Source organism: Octopus bimaculoides, chromosome 7 (genome assembly GCF_046866305.1).
Source record: "Octopus bimaculoides isolate indiv1 chromosome 7, ASM4686630v1, whole genome shotgun sequence".
Taxonomy (NCBI): Eukaryota; Metazoa; Mollusca; class Cephalopoda; order Octopoda; family Octopodidae; genus Octopus; species Octopus bimaculoides.
Genome location: NC_142934.1, coordinates 61,834,311 through 61,855,003, shown reverse-complemented (window position 1 = coordinate 61,855,003; position 20,693 = coordinate 61,834,311). Strand labels below are relative to the sequence as shown.

The window sequence follows — 20,693 nt, the reverse complement described above, 5'->3', positions numbered from 1 at the left end:
GCTATAGTAGAAGACACTTGCCCAAGGTGTCACGCAGTGGGACTGAAACCCAGAACCATGCGGTTGGTAAGCAAGCTACTTACCACACAGCCACTCCTGAGCCTATAGTAGCTGAAACATCTGACATTTGGTTCAATTTTTGTCTGAGCTAATCATTTTACTTGGTTCACTGTTTTATGTCAGAGACCATAACAATGAGTTTAATTAAGGCTGATCTCTTTTCAATAGAGTACAACACAAATATGTTCTTTTGATAAAAGGCTCAGTTAATTCCAGTAGACTGTTTGAGGGGTCACTGAAAGCTCAGTAGCTGAAGCATCTGACATTTGGTTCAATCTCTGTCTGAGCAAATCATTTCACTTCATTAACTGTTTCATGGTTAGTAAGTAAAAGATAATGTGTGTGGGTGGGTGTTTGTTGGTAGTGCAGTGCCTAGAAACAGTGCAGCAGGACTTCAGACAAGTGAGATTAATGCAGCTAGTGATTAAATATGTTGGGGCTGGTGCCTGCAAAAAAAAAAAGGGGGGGGGGAGTGCTTGGATGGATGAAGATACAAATTCTATAGGGAAGTAATCTTATTGAAGATTAAAGGATTGAGAAAAAAATAGTTTTAATCATTGTGGGCTGAAAAGATAATGAAGATGGTGATGGAAATGAAATTGGGCAGATAGAACCTGTAAGGGTGGGTTGTACCTGTAATTTGAAAGGTACAATTTTGTTACACACAATGTCATAATGATTCTGCCTGAGAATTACATTAACCCTTTCGTTACTGTATTTATTTTGAGATGCTTTGTGTTTCTTTCAATTACTTTAAAAATAACAAAGAATTTAGTAAAATAACTTTATCATTAAGCTAGTGTTAGGAACTTAAATTGTGACTAAGGTTTGGTGGAAGATTTTAATTCAAAACTTATGAAAACAAGACATTTGTACTACAGAACCAGAGCCGGTTTCAGCCAGGTTGGTAACGAAAGGGTTAAGGGTGTAGAGAGAAGTTTGCTTCCCAACCACATGGTTCTGAGTTCAGTCTCACAGCGTAGCACCTTGGGCAAGTGTCGTCTATAGCTTTGAGCCAAGCAAAGCCTAATGAGCAGATATAGTAGATGAAAACTATTGCATGTGTGTCTCTCTCTCTCTCTCTCTCTCTCTCTCTCTCTCTCTCTCTTTGCATCTAAGATAGATGAAAAGGGCAGCTGGTAATGATAGGATTTAACCCTTTAGCATTCAGATTACTCTGCCGAATGTAATGCTTATTCTTTCACATTATTTTGAATTAATCATGCATTATCTTGTAGTTTCAAGATTTCAATTATGTGATCGTTTTGTTCTTAGAATGACATTGTAGGGTAGTTGTGAGAGGCCAGATCTAGTTAGTTTCAACCCGAAATATGGGGAATGCTTTGGCTGGATATAGCCAGTTTAAATGCTAAAGGATTAAACTCAGCTGAATAGCCATCTGCAATAAAGGTAACTAGATTTGCTATGATCTGAATCAAACATAGTCTTGGACAGTCAGCTTTGCAATTTTATCCAATATTTTACTTCACCCAAGAAAAGTTTGCTTGCTTTTTTTTTTTTTTTCAATTTGTTTCAGTCACTGTGGCCATACTAGGGCACTGACATGAAGAATTTTAATCAAACAAATTGAACCCTAGTACTAATTACTGGGACAGAAACACACCAACGCTGGTTGTCAAGGGTTAAGAAGTTTTATGAGCAAGTAGGTCTCTTTTATTTAGTGTTTTCCACTCTGTGTGTTTATAAACTGCTAAAGAAATAAGAAAATTATCGCAACTTGATTTATACCAATCAAGAAACACTAACTGTAAACAGGTTTATGATCAAGTTCAAACAACACTCAGCAAGCAGATTACACACTATTGTTGTTGTTAAAAATCATGACTGGTAAGTTCACCATCATCAATTCACTGGTTTTTTCCCAATAAAATAATTCTATTAATGATGAGTTACTATGGATATATCCTCTCAGTAAACTTTCCTCATAGCGAACTTCTTTCATGTTGAATTGATGGTGGTAAACTTACCTGTAATCGTTAAAGATAATCTAACTTTGAATAAAAGACTAAAGAAGAGAAAATAAAAACAAAAACATCAGAAATGACATCAATAATTTGATTTTTGCGTTGGACTTTAGAGGCCCATCAAGACTGGTAAAGTTTAATCTAGATAATATTGCTCTTGAACAGTTGGACCTTGTCCAATCCTCTGTAGCACATCACTTATAGATACCCCACAACACATTCACCAACATTGTTTCTCTCTCTCTCTCTTTTCTAACTAGGGTAGCCATGTATCTCCTCAATAACAAGACAGCTGTTTCTGTCCCTCCATCATCACAGGGCACAAAGCTACCTCTCAGCAGTTAAGGGGGTTTTGTCTTACAAGTTACTTAGTGACCTTATTGGTGCTGATGCCATGTAAAAAGACCACCTGAGGCACTCTGTAAAATAATGGGTATTAGGAAGTGCATCCAGTTTTAGAAAACTGAATAAAATAGACAGTGGAACTTGGTACAGTCCTCTAGCTCGCCAGCTCCTGTCAAACCACCCATCTCATGCCAGAATAGAAAGCAGATGTTAAATAGTGATGAGGATTTTAATGATGGCTGAGATCCTTTAGTAATATTCTCAAAGGTTCCAGAGACTATTAATGAGTTAGGGGTTGACTAAAATGAATAACATACCCACTACACTTCTGATCCAAGAGATGGACAGGATCCAGAGTGTTTGGCTAGAAGATTCTCATGTTAGATACAGTCAGATGCTTTGCAAATACCAACAGCAACCAGACTGATATGAGCAGCCATTGTGTATATGTCATTGTTTAGCCCTAGGTCAATCCTGATTAAGCAGACCTATAGCGAAAGTATCTCACTACGAATTATCCCATCCTATATTCAGAAGCAGTATACTTACAACTACATTATTGAATGTGTCCTTTGAGAAAGGTTTAGTTGCTATTTTTAGCTAGTAACACGGCATCACTGTCATACAAGCAATGTCTTTCATTTCCAATCTTCCTCAAAAATATGTTCAGCCATGAAGAAATAATATCTTACTGAGAAACAGGTAAGGATTGGCAGCAGAAAGGATATATGCCTGTAGAAATTCTAAATCAACAGATTCTGTCAGATCCATGTGAGTGTGGAAATGAGGAGGCTACGATGATGATGGCTTTATGTACCCTTTAAGGTGGTATTCCAGCATGACCTTGGTTGTGAAGGTTAATTCATTTCTAAAGAACATGTTGGAAGATGGAAAGCTACAAACACCACCGAGAGCGTAATACAGATTTATTAGTAAAATGTAGTGTTTTTATTTCGTTGTAAACATTTTTTTTTTTATTTGTTTAGTTTGTGTTGAGAAATAAAATACAAATGAAAATAATTAATTTTTTTGTTAAATGTTTAATTTCCGCCGCATTAATTAAAGTACACATTCTGCAATAATATTTAGCCCTGGGAACTGTCATCTGATAGAAATGAATTTAAGTTGTGTGTGAGCGTGTATGTGTGTGTGTGTGTGTGTGTGAGCAAGAGAGAGAGATTTTATAATTAAGATCACGTACGCACAGCCACACATGAGATTCTTCTAAGATGTCTGTAAACAAATGGTTTAGAGGTAGGCAATTTACTAAAAGAAATGTCTTAGCAGAAATTCTTCTTCAGCACAGATGAAAATTCTCATTCAAATGAATCATTAGAGATAATGAAGAATTAGCAACAGAAGAATTAGAATCTTGGCAACACTGTAATTTTGAGATATGAAATTTAATATAGACAAATTCCAAGACAGTCAAAGAGTTAGATATACAGAACCATATAAATAAACTTTCTATCTGTTTATCTCTCTACTTAGACATTAACCTTCCTGTTTGTTATATATATATATATGTATATATATATATATACACACACACACACACATATGGTGAGAAACAAAATATACACATATCAAGGATGGCTGTGTAGCAAGATGTTTACTTCCCAACCATATGGTTTCAGGTTCAGTCCCACTGCATGACAACTTTGCCAAATGCCTTCTACTATAGCCACAGGTGGACCAAAGCCTTGTGAGTGGATTTGGAGGATGGAAACTGAAAGAAGCCCGTTATATATGTGTGTGCCTGTCCTTCACCACCACTTGACAACTGATGTTGGCTTGTTAATGTTCCCGTAGCTTAGTGGTTCAGCTAAAAAGAGACCAATAGAATAAGTACCAGACTTGAAAAAGGAATAAGCCCTGAAGAAGATTTGCTCAACTAAACCCTTCAAGTAGTGCTCCAGCATGGCTGCAGTCCTGACTGAAACAAAAGAGTAGCTCATTGATACCTTTCCAGCCTTATAATGTAAGGTCTAAGGAGGATAACTCTTTTACCTATTTTACTTTTTTCACTTTCTGTTAACCTTCCATGTTTTCTTTATGCATCTTTCTCAGCATTTTGCATTTCTTCTCTCATTCAATTTTCAGTTCATTATATGTAGTTTGTATCTGATGAATATGTTTGAGTTATTTCTCAACGTATGAAACTATTAGCACATAAAAAACTGTACTGTGTCTATTTAATAATATTTATTTTTCACCAGATGGAGTACTTCTTTTTTTGTTGACCTTACCATCAAAGAACAGTACATTATATGTATATATATAACACAACTATACTATGGAAAATAACAGCGAAATCTCCTTTGAATTATGCACCCAACTGTTTTAAAATTGAAAGGAAACATTGGATATTGTGGTCCTTGATGAACCACATAGGAAAAAAAAAACTAGGAAAGTAATGGAAGAAACAACTTTGATTACAGGCCTGCCGGTTAAGATCTGAGCTGAGGCTAATCGACAATAACCTATTGAATAAAGCTTATGAGAGAACTTCTATGTAATGGCTACTACAACAATTTCAGAAAATCTTATACTCAGTCACTGTATCCTAACCAATGATATCTTTTATCTTGTATTTGTTCCAGTCATTAGCCTGAAGCCATGCCTTGAAGAGTTTTAGTTGAACAAATTGATACCAGTAATTATCACTAAGTCTGGTACTTATCCTATCAATCTTATTCCTGAACTGTTATGTTACAGGGATGTAAGCAAAGCAACACCAGTTGTCAAGTGGGAGTGGGGAGAGATAAACAGAGACACATACACATGATGGGTTTCCATACACTTTCTGTCAACCAAATTAACTATGGCATTGATTGACCCAGGGCTATAATAGGTGACACTTGCCCAAGGTGTTGTGTTGTGGAACTAAATTTCCTAGAATACAGAGACTACTTCCCATCTTCCATTTTCAACATTTTAGTTGCTTTAGTCATATAGTAATTAGACTCTACAATTACAGAAAGAGTACCACAATTCCTTTACATTCATCACACACGCACTAGTTTCCTTTTAGTTTTTAACCCTTTAGTGTTTAAACTGATCATTTCCAGCTCAAACATTCTACATGTTATATGTCCAAACCAATTAGATTTGGCCTCCCACATCAATATCCATTCTGGGTACCTTCTTCTTTATTCCTTGATTTATAATTCAAACTTCCAATCATGCTATAACTTAATCTAGAAGGGTTGTCTCTCCTATGATAGCTGACAAACAGGAACACACCACATATATACATTTTTTCATTATTTTGAATGTAAAGTAACATGAAATTTTGATGGAAGGTTACAATTGAGATAAATTCTAAAACAGAGAGGTGGTATCATAGAACCAGGAAAGTCTCAGATAGACTGGCATAAAAAGGGTTAAGGCCTGTTACTCACTGGATAATTTTCAAAGAGTAGCTAAATTTCTTCTCAAACCTGCAGCTTCGAGAACAGAAACCTTTAGATTTTCATCCGTTAATACTCTGTTAGTTATTCTACTTACAACTCTTTTTGTTATTTATTTATCAATTTACTTTGGAATTTTATAGGTTAAGTTTGCTTCCCAACCACATGGTTTCAGGTTCCATCTGACTGTGTAATACCCTGAACAAGTGTCTTTTATAATAGTGTTAAGCTGACCAAAGCCTTGTCAGTAGATCTGGTAGACAGAAACTGCGTGCATGTGTATGTTTACATTTCCTTGTCTTCACATTGTGTGATAAGTGTAAATGATTGTCACTGTCATACAAGCAGTGTCATTAATTTCCAATATTCTGTGAGAACATATCTGGAATGAGGAAATATTACCTTGTTTGGAAACAGTTGAGAGTTGGTGTCAGGAAAGGTATCTGATTATAAAACAATCTGCTTCGATAAAAGCTGTGTGACCTGTGCAAGCTTGGAAAAGTGAACATTAAAATAATGATATTTACTGTGATTGTTACATCTATTTCTCTATGCTAGCACAAACAAAATCTGCATGTTTGTTTTCTTATGAATTTGTACAGTCACAAAGCATGGAGCCAGTTATCTGTTTATCACAGAGTCAGATATCCTTTCTACAACTAAATCAACTACAATATAAGAAAAGAACCTATTATAAGACAGGTAAACTGAGGCAAACAAAGTTTGCTCAAGGATACAACAGCACCTTAACCCTTTTGTTACTATATTTCTACTGAAATACAATACATTTGTTACAGTTAATTTTGATAATAATGAAGAATTTAATAAAATAACTGCCCTTGTTCAGTTGGTTTTGGAAGAAAAATTAACAGGAAATATTGCTGGAGGTTTCAATTCAGGACACAAAGTTTATATCATAGAGCCAAGCATAGTCTCAGGTGTGTTGGCATCAATAGGGTTAAGCTGATTGGGATTTTGTATCAACCAATGTTGTGAGAATTGTCAACTTTGTTATGAAAAATGTTCCAGGCAGATGAAACACCTACACAGCAAATTGAAATAATTCTCTACATAATATATTTGCATTAATTGAATAGCTTTAATTGGTTTAATGTCCACTTCTCCATGCATGCACAGATCAGATGCAATTTATTCAGGCAAATTTTCTTGTCTTGTTACCAACCGTCACCTATTTCTAAGTAAGGTAACCTTTCCCCATGACACTGCTTGTGTGATGGTAATAGTTGTAAAACAACTATTACTTGATATACTGTGCTTGAGAAGACCTTTCAAGCCGTATGAAATCATAGTTGTGGCCGATGCCAGTGGCACATAAAACGCACCTTTCAAGTGTTGGGTCTCACGGAAGTAATGTGACATGTAAAAAGCACTTTTTGAGCATTGGGCCCCGCAGAGGCAATGGCAAATGACAGAAACTTCTGGCAAAATAATGAGTAGAAGACTCATCGAGCCAAGTAAAACCATAGTCATGGCAGGTACTGGTGTCATGCAATTGGCACTTGTGTTGGTGGCATGTAAAAGCACCCATTACAATCTTTGAGTGGTTGGCATTAGGAAAGGCATTCAGCCATGGAAACCATGCCAATCAGACTTCAACTTATCATCCCTGGTCAAACCGTACAACCCATGCCAGCATGAACAATGAATGTTAAATGATGATGATGATGATGATAATGAACTGTTGCTTGATAGCAAACCAAGTCCATCTGTCCACACACTCATACACAGCAGGTTTCTTTCGGTTTCTGTTGACCAAATTAATTCACAAAGTTTTGGTTGGCCTGGGAAGACACTTGTCCAAGTTGCCACACACAAAGACTGAACCTAAAATCATGTGGTTGTGAACTAAGCATCTGAACCAGACACCATTGTCCAATTTCATAAATGTTTCAAATTCAGGTACAAGGCCAACAATAGTGAGAGGATGGGGTTAATCACAACCATCAGCCCAAACATTTGCTATGTTACTTTAGCAGACACTAAAAGGATAAAAATCTAAGTTGACCGCAACAAAATTCGAACTTAGAATGTAAAGAGATGGAACAAATACTTTTTCCCAACACCAGCCTAATAATGACAGTTTCAAATTCTGCAAAAGTCAACTTTACCTTTTGTCCCTTTGGGGTTGATGAAGTAAGTACCAGTTGAGCACTGGGGTTGATATAATCGACTAGCCCCACCCACCACCACAAAATTTCAGGCATTGAAAGAATTTTACAAAATGCTTCATTATTTTCAAAATTAATTGATAAAAGGTTGTGTATTATACTACAGAAATATTGTAACAAAAGGGTTAATGATTAATTTTATCCATTTTCTTAATCAGTTAAATCTACCTAAGTAGAAATGGCTGATGATTTCTCAAACAGCCAAAACAGTAACATAATTAAAAGCCAATTAATTTGTTATCTTATCCACACAGCTATTTCTAGAAACATTTTCTGTCTGAATTTTATATCATTTGATTAATTTGGCAGTTTCTTGATGTAAGCGGTAAATGATATATGTATAAGGGGCAGCAAATGGGATATATGCAAAATTCCATGAATAGAGAACTTATACATGTTTTAATTTTAAAAAATATTGAACAAGAATATCATCTATAATCATAAGGTTTCTTCTCAAAGAAAGAATCCAACAGGACAATCTATACATAGCTGACTGCAGCTTATTTTATTGTCTCTAAGAATAGAAAAGACAAGATTGAGTAGACTATCAGAATAACTATAAACCACTAGAAGTGGGCTAACCTCTGACAGGAGGACAAAAGTATGTGATTGATAGCATGCAGCAGCTTATGAACATAAACATCATCTGGTTTAGACAAGGCTGTGTACAGGTGAGAGAGAGAGAGAAAGAGAAGGGAGTAAGATAGAAGGAAAGAGAAACAAGCAGAAAGAGTTACTATGAGGATGTTAGAAACATAAAAAAATGAAAAATGAGAAAGTATATATATATATATATATATATATATATATATATATATATATATATATACACACACACACACACACAATCATATGTTTTCTACTGTGCAGCGCCTTGGACAAGTGTCTTCTATAGTCTTGACCTAATGAAAGCTTTGCCAGTAGATTTGGTAGATGGAAACTGAAAGAAGCTCATATATGCATATATATTTGTGAGTATATATGTGTATGTGTTTGTTTGCTGGTTTGTAAACAATGGTTTCACTAACATTGTCATTTGGTTTCTGGTTCTCCAAGTAAACATACCCAGGCAGTTTGTCTGATAAACAGGTGGATTATTACCTCACTTGAAAACAAGTGGGGGTGGGGGGTGGCAACAAGAAAGGCATCTCACTATTAAAAAATTCTACCCCAGCAGATTCTTGTCATACACGTACAAGCCTGGAAAAGATATTAAATCATAATGTTGATGGTATACACACACACACACAAACATGCTGGTGCCATGTAAAAAGCACCCAGTACACCCTGCAAAGTGGCTGGCATTAGTAAAGGCATCCAGTCATAGAAATTATGTCAAAACAGACAGATTGGAGCCTGGGCAACTCCCTGGCTGGTCAGCTCCTGTCAAACCATCCAATTGATGCCAGCATGGAGAATGACTTATGATGATGATGATGATGATGAGTCATACGTGTATGTGTGTGTGTGTGTCTTTGTATCTCCTAGTTTTTGTATTATATATTAGTCGTAAGCGAGTGTCACCATCATACAAGCAGTGTCATTCATTTCCAATCTTTTGTGAAAACATATCTTGTCATGAGGAAATATTACCTTGCATGGAGACAAGAGAAGATTGCCAACAGAAAGGGCATATAGGGCTGCAGAGAATCTGTCACAACAAATTCCACTTTATCCCCATGCAAGCAGAGAAATGTGGATGATGAAACAATAATGATGAAGATTAATTACGCTGATGAGTTTGAAAAAGCAACAGAAAGAATGCGTCCAAGAAAGAGAACACATTCTTGAAGAAAGTAATTCCTTCCTTATTACTTTTTAAAAAAAGGGGTAAAGATGCCCTTCGGTCATGAATGTCCATGGGATTGCACCTAGAGAGTTATCCTCCGAGGCACAAGTCTAGGCAAGGTTGGTTATGGAGGACCAGCAGTCACCCATGCATACCAGCCTCCCCTCTTCGTGTCACCAATGTCCAAGGGAAAGGAAAAGGCTGATATAGATTTGCACCTCATTTCTACAGCTAAGAACAAAAAGGTGTTTTCAATAAAATTAATGAAGCTCTCTATTTTTGCTAGTTAGAGTACTCAATCGAAAAACCCCTATAGAATCAAAATCTACTCTTTATTGACATTTTGAACTATTGAGAACTAATTTCAGTTCTCTTGCTATAGAACTCACCCATATCAAATCAGCATTATACAAAATTGGAAGAAGTAAAAAAATGCTAACTCCATCAAAATTCATCTGAGCCTTTGTCTTCTTAAAAGTGAATTCCTACATTGAATATGATTCCCTGTTAGACATGACAAGTCATTTATACAACTTCTCCAATGTCATTCTTATTACCAATTATATGCTTTCCAGTTGACTCATCTAATAACCTTTTTCCGTGTTGGCAATAGGAGGTAAAATTACCAAATTGCCTTAAAGCAACTGTTAAAAATTATATTTTAACCAATGTTGTCCAGAAATTGTCATGACTGATGAATCAAATGAGAATATTTGATTACAAGGTGTTTTGTATCTTTTCTCAGTGACAGTGAGAAATTGAATTTGTGGGACAGTGAAATTTCCCAATGGCGAAATGGATAGGAATTAATTAATAACAAATGAAAGGAAAAGAAAACAGCTGAGTGACAGGCTTCAGAGTAACTTCCACTGTGATTAGCATTTTCCTATCACTTTACATTTTGGGTTTAGCTTTCAGAGTTGACATCTATACCTATGAACTTGATGAAGTAAGTACCTGTCATATATTAGGGTTAATACATCTCTGTCTCCACAATATCCTCTATCATGACTGTCATAGGGGGTTTAATTCTAGTAAAAGACATGCAATTGAAAAATGTAAGGCCTAGGCATTACAGAAGTGAGCAGAAGTTGAGCTATCAAGAATGTAGAAGCTGCTGATAAAATATTCTTTTCTACTCTAGGCACAAGGTCCGAAATTTTTGGGGAGGGGGCCAGTTGATTAGATCGACTCCAGTACGCAACTGGTACTTAATTTATCGACCCCGAAAGGATGAAAAGCAAAGTTGACCATAGCGGAATTTGAACTCAGAAAGTAAAGACTGACGAAATACCGCTAAGCATTTCACCCGGCATGCAAAAGTTTCTGTCACCTCACCACCTTGCTGCTGACAAAAGAAATTGAGATGGCTCTGGTTGAAAGAGGTGGATGAGTGGGATCGATAAATGCCGGTTTGACACAGGCTGAAGCTTGATCAATCAAAGTCAGGTTGTATGGATGAAGGTATATATTTTAAGATCAAAAATACCCAGTGACTCCAGGATATAACATTAACAATGGGCCAAAGTATTGCATCTGTGAGTGAATGTTAACCCTTTTGATACCAACCCGCCTGAAAACCGCCTCTGGCTCTGTAGTACAAATGTCTTGTTTCAAAAGTGCGGAAGTAAAATGTTCCACCAAACCTTAGTCACAATTTATGTTAACACTAGCTTAATGATAACTAAGTTATTTTACTAAATTCTTTGTTATATTTAAGATTAAAGGAAAGAAACATAGAAATATGGTAACAAAAGGATGAAACTAATTTTAAGAAAAAAGGGAAACAGTGGAGTGTATGACTTTGCAATAGTGTGTGACTATGATTTAAGTATGCTTCAATGATTTTATATTTTGAGTTCAAATTCACAGCAGGTGACTTGTATACAAATGAGCTTCAGATAAATACTATTGTCTTATTGTATCTCTTTCTCCTCGTTATCCCTCTCACTACCATCAGAGAATGTTTATTCTAGGAAGGTCACTGAATTGAGAAATATTTATGGAAAGGATACAGATATTTTATCTTTTACCTGTTTCAGTCACTAGACTGCAGCCATGCTGGGGCACCGCCTGGAAATTTTAGTTGAATGAATCAACTCTAGTACTTATTTTATTGGATTCTTTTTGCTGAACTGCTAAGTTACAGGGACATAAACACACCAACACCAGTTGCCAAGTGGTGATGGGGAGGGAGACAAACACAGACACACACACATATGTGTGTGTGTGTGTGTGCGCGCGTGCGATGGGCTTCTTTCATTTTCTGTCTACTACATCCACTCACAAGGCTTTGGTCAGCCCAAGGCTACAGTAGAAGACACTTGCTCAAGGTGGCATGCAGTGGGACTGAACCTGGAACCATGTGGTTGGGAAGCAAGCTTCTTATCACACAACCACTCCTGTGGCTATATATTTAAATTGTATCTACGTGAAAAAACTGACAAATGTTTGATGGATAAACTGAAAAAAAATGTAACGAGAGAGTAGGGAGATTTCAGAGAAATTAATTGTTGAATTTCCAAATAAAAAATACAATTTTAATGTGTTTAACATCCAAGAAAACTTAAATGTTGTAAACTGGATAATATACGACATTCATAGACCACATAATTAAGCAACATTTAATGTGTTGTAAGTGTATATAAACTATGAAGCACAACACATACAGATGAATTAATTGAAGACAAGCACTGCTGAAGTTAAGTCCTAAGTATTTCTTGAATAGATCCATAGAATGGAAATACCACTATGAATACCTAAGAGCAATCCACACAGTGAAATGCTTAGAGAATGGATCCTTTCACATAAGTTACAGAAGTACAGAAGTACATCTTATACCCATCAGGCAGTGGGGTTACTGATTTAGGGTCCAGTGTGAATCATCAAAATAAAAATACCGGTTGGAACCCCATCTCTGTGCCATCATCAATATCCTCATTGACACCATAGCTTTAACATGTTTTTTCCATACCAGCACTAGTTGGACAAAACTTCTTGAGGCAATGTTCTTCCTTTTGATACTATCCTCCTGACACTAATCCTTGTTTTTCAAGTAAGATATTTATTCCATTCCTTTGCATGTTGAACCATTGCCAGGCATTTTATTTATGGAAGTCATAAACACATCTGTACTGCTGAAACGATGCCAATGCAAAGAAACATGGAGCTCAAAAAACATACACAAGTAAGATGGATTTCCATATAGTTTCCATCTACAATTCTATTCACAAAGCATTGATATTGAAACTGAATGTTGGACACTATGATGAACTGCAGCTGTATGCCAAAGAGCCAAACTTGTCAAATTGTGTCATGCTTGTTATGGCTGTAAATTATGCTAATGGCACAAGTTGGCTGTGGAATACTCATCCATCTACACTGCAATTCAATTAGGAAGTGCCATTGATTGAACAATTGGAGGTTCTCTCAAGGCAACCATCGTAGTATTCTGTGTTCTAACACTACATTCACTTTTAAGTGAGGGTAAATATTACCTTTCAGTATTAATACTGCTTCTGTGGTTAATTAATAATTATTTTTTAATAAATGAGTATTTTTGTTATTTTCTTTGAAGCACATGGTGTTTATTTTAAATGAAGAATATTTTTGTAACAATTTGTTTGTTTTAATAATTTTAAAAATATTTATAGGTTTTCAGTGAAAATATTACATTAAATACCTCCCATAATGTTTATTAAGTTACAAGTTTACTTAGAATTGTTTTTAAGTCGTAGGCAATTTGTGTCTCATGATTAAATTGTAACTTATTCAGTTTGGTTGTTTTATTTATGTTAGTAATTTGTTATGGTTTGGAAATTTTTGTCATATCTCTATAATTTTATGTTCTTTACATTTTTTTCAAATAAGGAATTTATTTGGTTGACTTATTTTCTGTAATTTAATTTATATTTAATAGATATTGATCTCTGCAAGTCTATTTCAATGTCACATGGTTTAAGAACATTGATTCAAAAATAGTTTTGCTGGTTTACATTTGGTGTGTCTTGGGTGTACTTTTCTGTTTGGAATGTGTCATGGAATGCGAAACAGTATATCTATTGGTCTATGTTTATTAATTAATCTATATCTTTGAAGTTCTAGGTTAGTAATGCCTTAGGTTGTTATTATTTTTCAAGTTATGTATCGGTGGTTCAGTAAATTTTGCTTAATACACTTAGTTTGCTAGTTCTATTTTATTCTATAGTTTTTGAAGTAGTACTGTCCTCTTTGGAACATATTTCTTTGTTTTATAGATACTACTTTTAAATTTTTATGCATTGTAGCTACAGGTTTAATACAATTTTGTTTATATTTGATGTTAGCATTTGCAATAATAAGCATGTATAGACAAAATGGACATATTACTCTAATGTTTCCCTCCTGCTACTTGTCTATTGATTTCCATGTAGTGTTTGTTTTTCATGTTGTTGACACAGGCTGATTGAACGGTAATGCCCAGGAGTCAAAATCATAGTGATATCCATTAGGTAGCTGATGATGGAAATATATGTTTGACAGGGTTGTTGCCTTGAATCTTTTATATCTTGGAGGTCTAGTTATTTTGAGTTGTCCTTATATGCAGGGTTGAACATGTTAAAAGATTTTATGGTGGTTTTGTTGTTTGTATCATTACATATATTGATATTGTATGATTGTTTTCATTGGCAATCTTATCATGCTAGGATAATAATTAGAGGATACTGTTCTATATTTAAGAGATGAGGAATTATGTACATTATTTACATGTGATGGCTATTTGTCCTCATCTTCTTTGCTGTTAACACAATTTTTTTCGACCGATATACCTTCCGGCTTTCATCAGGTGTCTTGGGGAAATTTCAAACCTGGGTTCTCATTCCTAAGGTATTTTTTGATGTTATTATTATTATTATTATTCAGGTCACTGCCTGGAATCGAACTTGGAATCTTGGGGTTAATAGCCTGCACTCTTAACCACAATGCCATATACCCACGGGCATATGGTGTTGTGGTTAAGAGACACCTGATGAAGGCTGGAGGGTATATCAGCCGAAATGTTGTGTTAACAAACAAGATGAGGACAAATATCCATCAAATGTAAATAATTAGAGATTTCTAACTTTGGGAGGTTCTTTGGGATATATGTAAATATGCAGGTTTGACCTCTTTCAGTTTCTGTCTAACAAATCTACTAACAAGGTTTTCGATGGCCAAGGACTATAGTAGGTGACACTCACCAAAGGTTCCATGTAATGGGACTGAACTCGAAACTACATAATTGGGAAGCACATTTCTCAACCATGCATATATGTTTGTGCATATGTATGTATTAACTTTTAATTTTTCATTCTGCTAAAAAAATTTTCTATGTGAAAAAGCCCAGTTCTGTAATGATTCTGTTAAAGGATAGGAATAAATGATAGAAGAGATTAAAATTCTCATCTTTACATTACAGAGTTCCTTATTTCTTCCAAAATGAATGTAATCAGGGTTAGTATGATTTTTGTGATATTATGTGTTTCGGGAATGGCTGAACTTACAATCTTGTGCAGGAAGTTATGAGTTACGCAAACAAGTTTTATTTGGAATGGATGGAAAAGAAACTGATTTTAAAACAGTGTTGTAATTTCATCCATTTTTGGTGAGATTTGCTTTTTTGATATGCCCAGACCTTTTGAAGATGTTTGGAGTTGCAGATATGAACTGGAACAGATCACAACTATGATTATACTTTTTTGCATCACGTAACTGTTATTCGACCCTTTTGATACTAAACCACTGAACACTGCCCCTAGCTCTATGATAAAAACTTCCTGTTTTAAAGAGATGTAAATTAAAACTGTCCCTCAGAATTTCATGTTAGTGTTTAGTTTCCAAACACTAGTTTGATGATGATAAAGTTAATTTACTAAATTATGAATTTATTTTTTCAACAGAAATATGATAACAAAAGAGTTAATTGTAATTTTTTTTTGTTTTTGTTTTGCTATCTATGGGTGTGGTGTATTTTCTGTGTTGGCTGTAATCATGATGGCAACATTGTTATAGACATTCCTACAATATAATTCTTAATAAATCATTTTTGGTTCTGGATCCAGCAGAGTTAACACTGTCAATAGACAAAACAGATTATATTACTAGTGATCTGGGATCAAATTTTGCATATTTGGTTCTAATTTTTAAATACTAAATACACACAATGTATTTAAATATATTTTTTTCTCTCTTTTTTATTGTGATATCATCCATGTACTATGTGAAAGGTACTGAGATACTTCAGAAATAAATTTTTGAAGTGTGTGTGTGTGTGTGTGTGTGTGTGTATTTGTGTTTGGGTGTGGTTGAGAATGTGGATTTGTTGAGTGGGATGTCAGGATGTTAATGTCATTTAGTGTTCTTGAAGAGTGCAGTGAGTAATGGTAAATTTATTCATTGCTTTATTCACTGCACAGTTAATGTGTTTCCACTGAAGCCGTTCCCTTCTTTTACCGGCTTTAATCATATACAGAGGCATAGCCTTCAAAGGTGTCTAGTACTTATTTCTCGTAAGATATGAAAATGGTACGTGGACATAGACATGAGTGGAGATTGCTTAGTTTGAAAATACTGTTTTACAACAAATACACGCGCATGTGAATGTGTGTATACACACACACACATATATATACATACACATTTTATATACACACAGGTATCTATTCTTTTACTTGTTTCAGTCATTTGACTGCAGCCATGGTGGAGCACCACCTTGAAGAGTTCTAGTCAAACAAATTGACCCCAAGGCTTATATTTCATGCCTAATACTTGTTCAATCAGTCTCTTCTGCTGAGCCATTAAGTAACAGGGATGTAAACATACCAACACTGATTGTCAAGTGGTGATGGGGGGAACAATTATACAGACAGGTGTATAATATATATGCATGCATTTATAAAGATACATATATAATATATATAAACACACACACATATATGTAGGTATATACACACACATATTTATATAAATACAACAGGTGTTGTTGGATCCTGTTGAACTGCCCAATCCATGACAGCACAGAATACAAATGTTAAATTATGAATTATGATGATGATACACAAACACATAATGCACTTCCACCTACTTAATTTCATTTACAGGGCAATTAATTAATCAACCCAATACTGTAAGAGTAAGTTCAAAATCTGAAATCACATAGTTATGATGAAGCAAACACAGACCGTCATTGTCATCATTATTATTTAATATCCTCGTTTCCATGCCGGCATGGCTTGGTTGGTTTGATAAAGACAGATGAGACAGAGTTTGCATTTATGTAATTTCCAACACATAATGCTTGCTGCCCTAAACAAGATCATAAAGCGCGGCCTAAACACTGTTGGCTTTCCTTCTCTGCTTGAACTTCAGGGGATAAACGACCTGATGGTATGACAATTTTCCTGTCTCATGGCAGTAGGCCCCTCATCTGAGATTCCACATGCTGTGACTCCATCTCCAATGGCAATTTGGTGTTTTCAGCTACAAGCCCAGGTTCTGCTGCTCATCAGGCCGAGAAGAACAAACTATCAAAGTGTCAGCTGCTCTCTGACAGGTTTATGGTTGAGCCAATGACAGTGGAGACCTCCAGCATTCTTGCCTCCAGACATACACCTGCTCACTGCTATCAGGGTGGAGATGCTTATCTGCATGTGCAAGCCCTGTGAGTCAGAGTGGTTGTGCCAGCACATCTCCTTCACTGTCCACCACCTTTTCCTGTAAGATGGTCTGAATTACAAGAAATTGAGATGTTGAAAGAATTTTTTAGCATGCTACCCACAGTTGGTCTGTACATAAATATTGTCTTTGTGTTTATACCCTATATTACTAGATTCCAGCTGTTCTCGTTAACACATAATACTTCAATGGGTAGAACTTGGAGTCATAGAATTATAAGAGAAAGCAAAGAATGGAGTTTATGTAAATAAAATAGTAGAGTTAATTGGTTAATTGACTATTAATCACCAGTGAAATTCGAACTCATAAAGTAGGACATAGCTAAATAGTGAAAGGCATTTTAGTTGCATACTCTTACATATGTTACTTTTGGACATAAGAGAGAAGAAATATGGAGGAAGAATTTGTACACAGGCTATAATTAATCAGATTGTATCAGAGATTGGATTCTTGTATCAGGAAATAATATAATATATGGAGATAGAGCAGTGAACTTAGAATAAAGCACTTTTCCCACTGAAATACAACTATTCAGTGGTTCAGAAAATCAACTTAAACATATAGGTACAGGCATGGCTGTGCGATTAAGAAGCTCACTTTGTATCCATGCGGTTTGGGGTTCAGTCCTACAGTGCTGTACCATGAGCAGGTAGGTGTCTTCTACTATAACCCTGGGCTGATCAATGACTTGTGAATGAATTTGGCAGATGGAAACTGCATGGAAGCTTGTTGTACATATGTATGCGTATGTCTTTGTGTTTACCTGAACCACCACTACTACTTGACAACCTACGTTGGTTTGTTTACATCCCCGTAAAGTAGCAGTTTGGAAAAAAGAGGCCTACAGAATAAGAACCAAGCTACTTACCACACAGCCACTCCTGCATATATATATATATAGGCACATGCATATATACATATGACACACATATATACACATATGCACATATATATATGATTGGCTGCCAGAGCCCAATGAGGTATGTTCATGTACCGAGCGCATGAAACTAAATTCCATGGGGTTGAATCAAACTGATTTAAACAACAATATAAGGTTGAGTAAAAAGTAAACTATATTTTAAACCATGAAGAATGTGTACTGGATTTTTGAAGAGTTCTGAATGCTTTTTAAACATTTTTTTTGAAATTGTCTGATAATACAGACAGACTTGCCCAAATGCATCAATAAATTAACATTGATATTTTTTTCATTGTTGTTACAATCATCTGAAATGGAACTGTCAAAGTGCGATATTCGAGCAATTTTGCTATTCAACTTCAAAAAAGGATGTAAAGCAGCTGAAACTGCTCGCGATATCAATGACGAAATGACCAGTGAGTGGTCAGCTCGCAAATGGTTTAACCTTTTCGTTACTGTATATATTTTGAGATGCTCTGTGTTTCTTTCAATAACTTTAAATATAAGAAAGAATTTAGTAAAATAACTTAGTTATCATATTGACTGATAATAAAGAAGTGGAATTGAACCAGTGCGTGTGTTAATAATATTGACATAATAACTCTCCCTAGACACAACAATATAACATCATCATTTAACATCCGTTTTTTATGCTGACATGGGTTGGACGGTTTGACAGGAGTTGGCCAGCTGGAGGGCTGCCTGAGCTTCATTTGTCAGTTTTCGCATGGTTTCTATGGTTGAATGTCCTTCCTAACACCAATCATCATCACTGTATTGACCAAACTATCAGATGTTGTTATACACCACTGGTCACAATGCTCTTCATTGCAATGTTGCAGATTATGAATGATACCATTCCACTAGCTGGGCTGGTATACCAACACTATCCCTGAATGAGATGCTAGTTCATTGCAGGGTTACCCATTTAGGGTTCAGTGAACTGGAGCAATGTGAAATGAAGTATTTTGTTGAAGATAATGCACTCCCGATCTCGGAATTGAAACCACGATCTTGCAATGATGAGTTCAACACCCTAACCATTAGGTCCATCTTTCTCAATTGGAGTCCATATGGTTCCTGAGGGTACTTATAAGATTTTTTGGGGTCCACGCAACAAAATAGTAAATTGAAAATCCACAATAGTATTTTAAGTGCCCCTGGAAAAAATTTTTGTTTAGATGTATGTATTGCAAGAAATAGCTTAGTTTCTTTCTCTAACATTTTACATGATTCAACTTACACAAATTAATGTGTGAAAAACAAAATATGAATTTTGAAAGAAGGATCTATAAAATTAGTTTCTAAACATCAAATGGTTAGGGGGGGGACTAGAATAAAATAGTATTCAAAGGGGTCCATAGATAATGGTTGAGAGCCCCTGCACTAGGCCATGTGCCTTCATAAACATACATATACATACACAATTTAGAAATGAATATAGATGTATAAATTATTTACCTTTGAACGATGGATATCGCCATCATCAGTCTCTCCAACACCAAGAAGCTTTCTGGATTTTAAGCGACTGTGTAAATCACCACTACTGTGCTTCCTAACAAAAGAAAAAGAAAATAAGAAATAAATTATTTGTTATTTAGTTTTACAAAAGCAACAAACAGAAAACTTAGTAAAAACTTAATATCTGATACACTGTTGTGTCTGGGGAGAGTCATTTTCTTATTGTGCCTTAAAATTTAACACACTCACTGGTAAAATTTCCACTTATTTCTTATTTTTATTTTCCTAAAATTTTCGTTGCATCTTGCAACCTTTTCAATAGTCAGTGTGTTAAATTTTAAGGCACAATAAGAAAATGACTCTCCCCAGACACAACAGAATATGCTTCAACACACGAAATCACATAAAAAATCTTGCAAACCAAATCCAAAAACGAAATCTGATACACTGTTCTTCATATAACTTTTCTTGTTATAACATACTTTAACAAGTTTTTTAAGTAGAATAAAAGAAAATATGGTTGTGTATAACTGGAATATTGCTTGTAAGACATGCTAGAAACAACAGTCAAATTTCCTTCAATTCACATTCTATTGTCTTAAAACACATTAGATAACATAGTCCTTCATGCTTTCTGCATATAAAATGCATTTGATCAGATAACCACTATTGAATCTAAGTCTACCTAGAGATAAACACACAGTACTGCTCAATCTAGGCTGGTCTGGGATAATCCAGACAAGACTACTACTAAATTTAGGCTGATATGAGATTATCTAGATAAGACAACTGCTCAGTTTAGGCTAACCTGAGGATAAATCAAACATGATTGGTTAATCT

The 20,693-nt window shown here is 35.3% G+C and overlaps 1 protein-coding gene across 19 annotated transcripts in view; it reads right to left on the bottom strand.

Annotated features, from left to right (window-relative positions):
- Window positions 1–20,693, bottom strand: part of LOC106867691 (tumor protein p53-inducible protein 11) — a 546,722-nt gene that overhangs the window by 129,742 nt on the left and 396,287 nt on the right. For all 19 annotated transcript variants that reach the window (XR_016242640.1, XR_016242642.1, XR_016242645.1 and 16 more), the window contains exon 2: window positions 19,854–19,947. Coding sequence is in view for 10 of the 19 variants with exons in the window: in XM_014912640.3 (XP_014768126.1) it covers window positions 19,854–19,947 (94 nt within the window). In the remaining 9 variants the exon portion in view is untranslated. The remainder of the gene's footprint in view (window positions 1–19,853; window positions 19,948–20,693) is intronic.